This window comes from Engraulis encrasicolus, chromosome 3 (genome assembly GCF_034702125.1).
Source record: "Engraulis encrasicolus isolate BLACKSEA-1 chromosome 3, IST_EnEncr_1.0, whole genome shotgun sequence".
Lineage (NCBI taxonomy): Eukaryota > Metazoa > Chordata > Actinopteri > Clupeiformes > Engraulidae > Engraulis > Engraulis encrasicolus.
In genome coordinates, this window is record NC_085859.1 from 53,366,177 (window position 1) to 53,377,833 (window position 11,657).

General features: G+C 42.8%; 1 protein-coding gene across 4 annotated transcripts in view; it reads right to left on the reverse strand.

Annotated features, from left to right (window-relative positions):
• dnajb5 (DnaJ heat shock protein family (Hsp40) member B5) overlaps positions 1 to 9,018 on the reverse strand; it is a 40,458-nt gene extending 31,440 nt beyond the window's left edge. The window contains exons 1-2 of one of the 4 annotated variants that reach the window (XM_063195706.1): positions 8,928 to 9,018; positions 4,498 to 4,753 (exon numbers count right to left, since the gene is read on the reverse strand). In XM_063195706.1, the coding sequence (XP_063051776.1) occupies positions 4,498 to 4,708 (211 nt within the window). In that variant the 5' untranslated portion in view covers positions 4,709 to 4,753; positions 8,928 to 9,018. The other 3 variants (XM_063195708.1, XM_063195709.1, XM_063195707.1) reach the window with 3 other exon arrangements.
• Between the last annotated feature and the right edge of the window lie 2,639 nt (positions 9,019 to 11,657).

The following is an 11,657-nucleotide window of genomic DNA, read 5'->3' on the forward strand; positions in this document are numbered from 1 at the left end:
GTTGAATAAAAGACAAAGCATTTAACTAATACATGCATAGACGCAACAAATTGTAAGTGCTACATTAAACATTTATTCTATATTTGACCAAAGACAAATTGAGGAATAAAATAACTAAAATAAGTTTTCGCAGGAAACGGAGGGCATCTTGTGGCTCCGTCTCGTGCGGGCGCTCGCGTGGTTGGGTCACCAAAGCTTACAATAGTAAAAACATGGGTCCCTTAAGAAAAAGGTTGGGAACTACTGATTTAGAAAATGCCAACATACTGTATTTCAGTCATCGTATGGCCCTCATTGACAATGAAAGCCATACTATGGCCGAAACATGTTGGTATTTTTTCATAAAGTTCATATAATTTGTATTAGCTATATTAAAGCTAGGCTATTTTAACCTTTTTCAAAAAGTGCCTTGGATGCTTCATCTTCAGAGCTGGCACATGTCCTCCTTATTCCAGCAGTCAGTGCCTAGCCTACGTCTAATCAGTTCCATGTATGCATGCATGACTCATACCAGGGGGCTTAGCTTCATCCATAGAAAGGTTTCATTTCAATGCCCTTTTACAAAAAAAATCTTTGCAGCACAAAAATCCCTCAATAAATCTCATTTGAAGTTCCGACTCAATACTAAACTATTAAAGAGTTGGTTATTACTGGTTTATATAAACTCGACTGATAGAGGTAAATAAATAGCATTGGATCTTTAAGAGTGTAAGCAGTTTGTTTTCTACGCATTGTGGTGACACGTCTGTGAATACTGCATGTCTTTCTTCATTCTGTTTAAGAGGCATGTGTTGTCTGTGGCGATGGCCTAAGCATCACTGTCCTCCATCACGTGTGAGACGGTGAGACTTGTAACAGCCCACGCTTTTGTCTTGTTTCGTTTCAAGTGTCAGACTCACCAACTGTTAGACTGTTAGACATGTCTGGCTGTCTCTTTCTGTGTCTCAGAGAAACCAAAAAGAAAAAGCAAAACAAAAATGGAGCCTGGCTATGTGAATTCACACAGCTGAGTGATCAGAGTGTAACCCTCCGAAGCGATGCGAGCGTCTCCTACACAAACAGCCTACCTCAACCGCTATTTATACCCCAAAGACCTAGCCCGCAGAGCGCAGTGGCCACTGCTCTGGAAAATACACGTCGGAAAAAGAGCATGCTTGTTGGGATGATGAGAACGTAGGGCCAGATATGTAGTCTCATCCCGTAAAAGTGGCGGAATGAGACAAGAGGTTTAAAATTCAGTTTGAAAATTTTGTGGGTCTTGAAATAGGCATAGGTGGCTAAGTTCCAGTTGAATGTTGCCTTTTGTTGTTTAAGAAGAGTACATTGTGTCTGCATAATATTAACCATGACGGCAGCTATCGTAGCCTCTTACTGCAGATGTGCCCATCGACCACTACACCCTCCACAACATCATAACAACATTGTTATGACAAGTCAGAAAGTCTTAAGTAATCAATTAAGGCTCAGTGACAATAAGGCTATAACAGAGGCTCTGTGTTAAGGGGTAAAACTGGTCAAACTGAGGACACTCAAAAATTTGCTTTAAAATGGTCATGTGTGACTAACCAGTGGTGATTACCTGCCAACCCACAGAATCAGCAGTCAATCAAGTGCAGAGAAGAGAAGATGTAGGCCTACATGTAGTTTCTATTTAGTGAATGGCAAAACACATATAACATATTACACTACCCGCAATACAGCTGACAGCTTTGGTGGCGGCCATGACACAGTCATTTGAAAGGGCCGGTCACTCAAAAAATAATTATAATGTAATGAGGACACAATTTTGGGTCCCCTCTCTCCCTGGCCCTGGGACAACAAGCCCGTTTGCCTCCCTCCCTGTCAGCTTTCCCACCGGTAAACTGTGTCGCACTGCAGCTAAAATGCATTGCTGCCAGTGATTCGCAATAGCCGGCTTTGCAAAACAGCCTCAGTTAGTTTCCCCGGGCCACAGAGATCTGTAGCACATGGCTGTCCATTAAAATAGCACGTGGCTCAATGTGGAGCGCAGCAGGAATAGGTGCTGTCACAGCCTGTTAGAGGGAAACCAACACATCAGCTGTGATGTGTCAACTTCAATCACTGATTGGAGGAAACCGGGCTGCTTGCATTTTCCCAACACACAGTATACGGTAAGTACCAGTGTTAATACAACCCTTTAAGAGTTGAAATCAACTCTGTTTCAGTTCAGATAACATTTGGTCCCACTCAAAAATTGTGTTAATTTTACTCTTTGGTCAGTGTAACATTTTCAGAGTTGCAGAATTTTACACTGACTTTTTACTCCGCTGTCAGAGTAATGACACTCCGCAGGGTTGCTAACACTTTATTTGGGTTAATGTAACTTTACTCTCTCCCATTTCTTGCCGTGTAATCTCGCACCCTATTCCCTTACTACTATGTGGCTGTAGACAGAACAGTCAAGCATCAATCACTGCCGCTACTGATGATGATGACTTGACGTGACTGCTGCATGTGGCTCAACAACCCATTGAAGAGTCAAGAGTCGTTGAGCAGCTTTTTCACAGCTGTTTTCCTGTGTATCAATTATTCCATTGTTTTCAATGTAACCCTAAAGTACGATCAGAAAATGGCGCTTTCATTGAAGCATCACTTAGGTATTGATCCGTTATCTCACTCTGACACTGAACACTTTTGCTTTGAACATCAAAGAAACTGTTTTTGTGGAAGAGTGAAAGGGTTTTATGCCAAATGCCACGCTGGGTAAAAAAAAATGACAAAAAAGTATTCCCAAGAAAGCATTCATGCATTTGGTAATCCTTGGTTAGAATACTTCACAGTTGTTAGCAATTGTTCTCACATTATTTCTCACTAGTAGGATCAAATACAGTGTTTATAATATGCAAATACAGAGATAGCAATGCAGACAAAATGGATGATACACAGACAGAAATGAAGACAACAGGCACAGAGATTGATACGTAACGATGTATGAAAAATCAAAGAGCGAGCCGACACAGACAGAGGTAGATGTGTTTACAAATAATACTGAGAAAACTATATTACTGAGAAATAATACACATACATACACCAGTGAGTGTGCACCCCAGTTTGGTAACCCAGGAGGTCTGGGGTTTGAATCACGGCAGGACAACTCTACAAGTACGCCCCTTTACCCAGTGTTGCCAGATGGAAAATGTTCCTCAAATTATAGTTTTTCTGGACATTTGGGAAGAAATTATTGTACACAAACCAAACGGTTGTTTTAGGTCAACTGAATGAAAATTCTGAAATTATTATACATCATGTGTTTCTGATCCTCCAGAGGACAAAGCTATGGTACAAATACAATAATTATCGTACATCTGCCAACTTGGCCTTCGCCACACGAGTTAACATTTCATGTGTGAGTAAGCATTATTATATAAAGTGCTACCCAGTGATGAGTACCTGAGGCATCCTCCTAGTGTGCTTATAGAGCGAACTGCTGGGCTTCCCCGCTGTGAGGCACCAACTAAAGATAGACAAGACAGCGCTAGCTAGCCAAGCCTAGCGGCCCAGAGGATGGAGGACCGCTCTAGCTGCAGTTCCATCAGGTGCTTCTTTTTTGGTCCGAATATGCACAATAAATGTTGCAGTGTCAAGGCAACACTCAGAGCAATATCTCTATAGTGGGCCTTCATACTATAGTAAAAAATGCAGTGTTAATTCAACACTTAGAGTTGATTTAACATCTTCTGGAGTGTGTTTGGTCTCAGAGTACTCGGTGTGTTGAATTAACACTGCAGAATTCACTGTGTATTATACCCCCTCCCCCTCCCACCCCACCCCACGCTGCTGAGTACTTTTCTATTTTCTCTTATCTATCTTTTTTCTTTTTTTTCAATGTTTTATTTCCAGATTGAGGCACACGTGTAAAAATGGCAAAGTGACGGCATCCTCTTAGCACTCAGTATTGGATTTCAACTGTGAAACAGAACCAGCCTGGAAAATATGACTTTGTATGGGGAAGGGGAAAAGGCTCAGTTGTGAATCATAATCATCTTTTTTTCGTCTGAGTCGTGTCCTCGGATACCCAGTTCTACTCCAAATACGGATCTGAAGGGAGAAGGACCCCTGAAACTGACTCACCATCTATCTGACACACAGAAGAACTGATTATACATTATATTACATTACACTTGACAGACACTAAGACATAACATCTATACCATCATCACCCTCTATGGGCTCTCGCTCAGGACCTCGTAGGCTGATTTACATTACATTACATCTGGCAAACCATGACTCAGTTCGCTATGGAAGTCAAGAGACAACAACAAGAGAGGCTTGCGTATACATGGGTTTACCGTTTGTAAACAACCCTGGCTGCACGACCCTGGCTGCGCACTGTTGAACCTCTGATTGTTGGAAACTGCTGTCACTCAAAACATGAGCTCACGAAGTTGGCTGGTTAGGATCTGGCCCCTCCTCACAACACAAATGTTTGTAAACGAAAACCTATGTATCGCCCAGGGGGCAGCCGGAATCACTCACCGTCCTCCCCGTACTGGTCGTAGATGACCCTCTTCTTGGGGTCGCTCAGCACCTCGTAGGCCTCGGCGATCTCCTTGAACTTCTCCTCGGCGTTGGGCTCCTTGTTCTTGTCCGGGTGGAACTTGAGGGCCATCTTCCTGTAGGCCTTCTTGATCTCGTCCTCGTTGGACCCCGCCTGGATGCCCAGGGTCTTGTAGTAGTCCTTCCCCATGGCTTTGATGGACAGACAGCGCACGTCCGGAACCACCCTCGCTTGCTATAACGGGAGTGGGGGAGGGGGAGGGGGAGGGCGGTGACATGGTTAGCTGAGTTGAGGTACTTTGTTGTCACCACACCACACTATAAAGATGTTGAAAAACAGCCCATAGATGCAAGGAAGCATAAGTAAGTAAGTAAAGTAAGTAATTCAACAATAAAGGTACAGTACTGTATAACGATATTTCAAAATATACAAAACTTCTAAAAATCCACAATAAATATATACAGCAATCATATGTGCAGGTAATGGTACAGTGACTATATACAATCAAGTGTACTGTAAGGGTTGAAGGTGGAGTGGTAATGGGGGGTGGTGTATGGGGGAGGGAGGAATGTGGCATGCTTAGCTTAGCTGACTCATACAGCTGAGTGGAGATATGCATACACAGCCTATACATTGCATTGCATTATATAACATATGGGGAAGAAAATGCACCGTGGAAATTAGTACACAAACAAGCAACAAAAGGAATGGGGTAGGTGTGGGTGAGATGATTAGAAATGAAAACATAAAAAATAATTCGGAAATTTTAGTTGGGTTACGTGCGACCAAAAAAATGGTCATGCAATTTTCATTTTTTCAAATTCAAAAAAGGTCAGACTTCTTATCCACACACTGACAGTTAAACTGGGTATGTGGTTTGAAGCCTAAAATTGACTGCAGCAGCGGCATACCTCTAAAAGCCAATTCATTTGCTCCACGTGACACTGGCTATAACCAAATCAATACCACAGGAGTCAGGACTGACACGGTCCAAGCCTTTTCTTAACACTGACATCTGGGGGATTATGCCTTTACGTGTCCGAAATGCACACGCACTAGCTAGTTCACTACATAGGGTGTCAGATGCGTTGTTTTGGTCCTTTAATAGTGCACCATGGAGTAGTGAACAGGAGTGCCATTTTGGATTCAGTCCATACCATTGACAGTCCAACATCACTTTCCCTCAGTGTTGGGTTGTAAAGCTTCACAGACAGGTTACAATCCCTAACACGGTATACATGGGTTTACCATTCATAAACAATCCCTGGCTGTGCGACCCTGCCCGCTCACTGTTCAACCTCTGATTGTTGGAAACTGCTGTCAGTCAAACCCTGCTCACAACACAAATGTTTGCAAACGAAAAACCCATGTATACATGGGTTCACCATGTTTATAAACACGGTCGCGCAACCAGGAGATACATGGGTTCCCCATGTTTATAAACACGAGTCGCGCAACCAGGAGAAAAACAAATGTAGAACCCATGTATAGATGAAATTAGCTCATGTGGTTGGCTGCTTAGCATCTTGCCCCTCCTCACAACACAAATGTTTGTAAATGAAAAACCTATGTATTAGTTCCAGGTATTCCCTGTATCAGTTAATTAAATAGGCCCCTACTAATTAAATGTGAGCTATGGTCACCCTTTTCTATGAGTGTCACATGTGTCCTTAGAGCAGGTGCTTTCACTAATTGACCATGTTAATGGATAGAACAAATAAGCATACCAGTATGTTGCCATACATAGACAATGCACATGAAATACATATAGTTAGACAAATGTGCATACATACAGTTAGAGAATAGGACACCCAATTCAGATGCACTACTACTAGACTGATGTGACATTTCTGCCATGTGGTCGATGCCATGTGCCTGAGGCTCAACAACACAGATCGATCCCAATTACCAATCAATTACTTGCCCATCCTTATCTGCTTACTGACAAATCACTCGTTTTCGACAGTCACAGGACTTGAGCTGAAGCAGTAAAGCACAAAGCTGTTCACATATGTATATTTTTTGGAAAACGCATTGGTTTGGGTTTCTCATTTTCACATAAATAGAGTATGCTCCTTTCAAAACTCACATTTAATTTAAAAAGTACCCCAGTTAGAGGGCTAAAATGCACCTGCCAGGATGGAGTTTTTCATTTTTATCCACATCTCGTGTTTATACATGAACAGATATTTAAACATACATTAAAAATGCATGTGACCAGCACCATCAGCAGACCGCAGACATCAAATAAAACTCATCCATATTTTCAAAGCATCCAAGTATCAGTAGCATAGGCCTAAGCCTTAGCTCTAGTCAACTGCACCCTTGCGTGCAGAACATAGGCTAATATTTGTATTTAGAAAATGTTGTTGTTCCGTGCCAAAGGATCCATCATCAATCCACGGGGCAATACACTGCTCTTTCACAGACAGTATTCCAACACTGCATCAGCTTTTGACACCCATAACAAGGAACTTTCAACCAAGACTGCAAGCTTTCGCTCCAGGTCTCCAATAATGTAAAATCAAGATCAGGACAAATCAGGAGTCACCTATAGAAAGTACTGTATTACTAATTACTGTATTTTCCAAGTCTAAAGCTGAGCCCAAAAGGCAGGAGGTATATTAGTCAATGGTACAAAAACAACGACAACATAATAATAATAGTTTTAAAAAGCATCCATCATGATTAGTTGGTAACATATTTTCAGGGTATGATCGTGGGCTGCAGGCATTGAAACCAAAACCAAGCACAAGAGGTTTGCACTAGATGACATTTACGAAGACATCCCCCAAACCCCCACCACCGTACATTACACACACACGCACGCACGCACGCACACACGCACGCACACACACACACACACACACACACACACACACACACACACACACACACACACACACACACACACACACACACACACAGTGTCAGGGTGATATTAAACCACATTTGTTATGGATGTATTTCACACTGAGGTCACTCAGAAGCCGACGGAATAACTCGATTTATTTAATTCTACTCTATATGCAGCAATGTCGTCCCGACTATCACCAATTCCCAAATCAATGTGTGCCAAATGCACCCTCTCGTCAAAGGGCTGTTTGCAGCGGCAACGTCTCATGACAGTTTCATATGGGCCAGTGATGACTTAAGTTTATACTGCCTTTATTCAACACGAACTGGTTAAACAATGACAGTATACCGGCGAATGCTACTGGTACACTCTACAGGCTACAATGCACCCCTTCGCATTTGGGTAGAAATTACAAATTCATTGTTTCGGGCTATCAAAATACCCAGATGCCAAGCTCGACGGGAGAAAGGTGTGGTGACAGGGGCAAATATCACAGCTGAGTAGTCTAGAACTACAAGCAATGCACCCAGTGCACATTCAAAACAGGCACCTCTGTTATCACCATGGCTTGAAGAAATGGTTGACAACAAAACAGCTGTTCAGCCATCCAATGCCATGCGAGAACACCGTCCATTGCTCTCTCACCGTTCTAAATGGGAAAACCGCTGGCGAGTTCAAGCTGTTATCGGTGACATTTCTTGTCCAGGTGAAAAACACTTACCCTAAACATGTTAAAATCTTAAGGACAATATGACAATGGTCGGCTACTTACCCTAGCCGTCAGCAGATAATGCGCACCGCATCAGACCACAGATTCCCCTCTCTGGCGCACGCGTGCAGCACACGCGCCGCACCACACCACACACACATACGCACACACACGAGCACACAGGCAGCCCAACTCACCTTCAGACCAAACGCTCAATATCTACGGACATCCTCTACTCAGGCTAATATCTATGTGTGTCATGAAACCGATGACCAACACATGCGTAAATAGTTAGTGACAGCGACACTGACAACTGACGTCAGTTAAACCGGTCCCATACCCAGAACTAGCGAAGATAGTTATGTTGGGCTGGGATAATGCAGACTCATTGAAGTCCCAAGATATGAAACCACTTGTCAAACAGCCGATGCGACGACGATCAGAAATGTTGTCTGAATCCACCACTGATTTAAACGTGACGCACGCTTCACGTAAGTTAGGCTACCACTTGACAGCCAGTTCACATGATGTCTAATTCCAACAGAACATGTCAATTTCCAGACAAATTTAAATAAACATGCAAAACACATTGTAGAAAAAACAATCAAAATGACTTACTGAATGCCAGGGGTGAGAAATAAAAGAGAGCTATGGAGTGATGATGACTTGGATTTCAATCTTAAATCTATCTTACCCCCAATATCCAGCTGTCGTGTATGACACGAACCTTACATTTAAAATCCTTTTGTTTTAAACCAAGTTGAGTCCAAAACAAAACCATTTTATGTTAGTCGTACGTTTTACAGACGTTTTTTGTTAACTTGGAAACCCTGGGCCCTTACCGTGTCCGAGAACCCCTTCGCAGACTACCGCCAGCAAATTCCTGACCACCAACTCCATTCGACAAGCCACGCCTGCACGAGACCCCTGCCTTGGCGCCGCCTCCAGCTGGGGATACCCATAATCAAATGTTTTCGTCTGTACATCCATAATGACAATACACCACCACGGGAGACAAGGGTTTGATACCCCGAGGGGGAGAACAAAACCTTAATAGGCCTATTGTTTTTTTTTTTTTGTTTTTTTTTTTTTAAACCCCAACAACATTACTTTTGAGATTTACATTACAGCAGCATGTAGGTCTACCATTGTAGACCGTAACCTATATCAAATCTTAAAAAGAGACTTAAGCTAAACAAACATTGTTTGGATGGCTGTATAATAGTTAGGTACTGTACTCAAACTCAGTGATGGTTTCTAGGCCTGATGTTAATTTCCAAGCCTAATGAAGTGACCAATCGCCATCAACTAAAAAGCCATTCAAATTATTGATAAGAACGTATACTTTTACTTTCATACATCACTTTTTGGGAACAATAAGGCCAACATTTTTGAGGGGAGTGAGAAGTGAGACAGAGGGAAAGGAATACCATCGCCCCCTGCTGGCTAAACCCTCAGCACTTAGACAAGGTCAATCAAGGCCTAATAGACTATAAGGTAACACTTTACTTGACGCCGGTGTCATATGCATGTCATTACAGTGTCATAACCGAATGTCACTTAAGGTCAACAATCATAAAATGTTTATGCCATGGACATAATGTTTCAGTGTCATGACATGACATTGTAATGACATGCATATGACACCGGCGTCAAGTAAAGTGTTACCGATTATAATTAGTAGTAGAGTACTTGGTTTGAACTTTCTCAAGTAATACACCACCAGATTTAGCACTTCTTATTGAACCAAAAAGGATATAATTTGCACTTGGACTCTTTAGGACGCTTTGAGAAATAAAATAACAGGTCTATAAAGGAATATTCTGCCCAACATGTGCGGCCATCCAACCACAGTTATGTATCTCCTTTTTATTATTATGTAGGCTGCCACATTGGATACACTGTGGGACACAGTAATAGGCCCTCTATTATTGCACTAAATCAGGGGTAGGCATTTAGGTTTGGACCGGGCTGATTTTTTTTTCGACAAGGGCACCACGGGCCGGCCATGGCCATGGTTCTCTACTGGTTGAAAAGTTGTTCTTTGTATTATATTAGAGATACATTTTTTTTTAAACATGCATACAATTAATGTCATGTAACTTGATTTTAATTTCCTACTATGTACTGATGCATATCCTGGCATCTTTCTCATGAAAAGGGTGACCTGCCTTAGCAACCTGCAGTAACTACTGTGTACAATTGCCTGTTGCTTATTGTTATAACATGTTTCATTAGCTGAAGCTTGCTAGATATCAATGCAAAATTTCTTTGTCAAAGGCCATGGAACCATGGAACGTTGATTCTGAATGCAAGACAAACAAAGAAGCATAGAACAAATCCTGTCTGCATTTTTTTTTTCAATTAGGCTATTTGACTACACTGCAATTTGTTGCATCTTGCAGGCCAAATATAATTGATGGCGGGCCAGATTTGGCCCCCGGGCCGCTAATTGCCTACCCCTGCACTAAATAATGCCACCAAAGTATAATTTCATATCTACTGCACAAATGTGGATGTGCATGCTTGTGATATGTATGCTCAGGTCAAACAACTTTTTGTTCCCCAGATTGTTGTACCGAAAAGGGTAGATTTGAAAGATTTGTTATGATGCCATAATAGGAATTGTTCTACTGCTACAGTGAAAAGATACACAGTAATAGGCTACTTTCATTTTTCTGTTTGAACAAGGTGATTCAGGTGCATGGTTTGTGGTGGTGGTGGTGGTGGTGGGGGCGGGGGTTGTCTGGTGCTGCTGCTTCCCCGTTAATGCACCTCGAGCACCGGCTGGAGCGATGCTCATTGGTATTCTCAGGAAGCACTTTGTCCATTGCCACAGCAACACAGCGTTCTGTTCCTGCAGCATATCGGAGCACAGTGCCAATACTGGGGGGTGGGGGGTGAGGGGTGGTTTTCACACGGGGAGTAAAAGAGTGGGGTGGGTTGAGGGACAGGGTGATGCAGACAGGCAGGGGATGAGGGGATGGTGGGGGTGAGGAGAGGAGAGGGGGGGGGGAGAGGAGCACATGAGTGTGGTGTGGTGTGGAGCAAAGGAGAGGGGAGTTGGGTGGGGTGGGGGGTTGACTGGGTGAGGCAGACAGGTAGGCGATGAGGATGAGGATGGGGGAGGGCAGGGGAGGGGAAGGGGTGGAGGGGGATTGGCACAGTGATGCAGACAGGCAGTCTCAAGCTTTAATAGCTTTTCCCTCATTTGAACTCTCGCTGTCGATGAGGTGCTCCAAGGTAAATGTATGCGCATGGGCTTGCTGCCCCTACTTCTACTTCCTCTGCATTTTACTGCAGCTTCTCTGTATGGTGGTTTTTGGTTTTTATCACATCTTATCATTGCTCATAATATTTCCCTTAGTTGGATTGCACACACTAAACAGTATTTTGGTCAATTTGCACTCTTTAAAATGTGCTTTATGAATTAACATTGCTTACCTACTGACTAAGTTACCATAAGAATGGTATAGGCTACTGCACCCCTGCACTCTCACTTGGGTGAGGCATTAATATAATGTGCGCTATGTGGTCTACTCAGCTGTGTCACAATGACGATGGCACTTCAG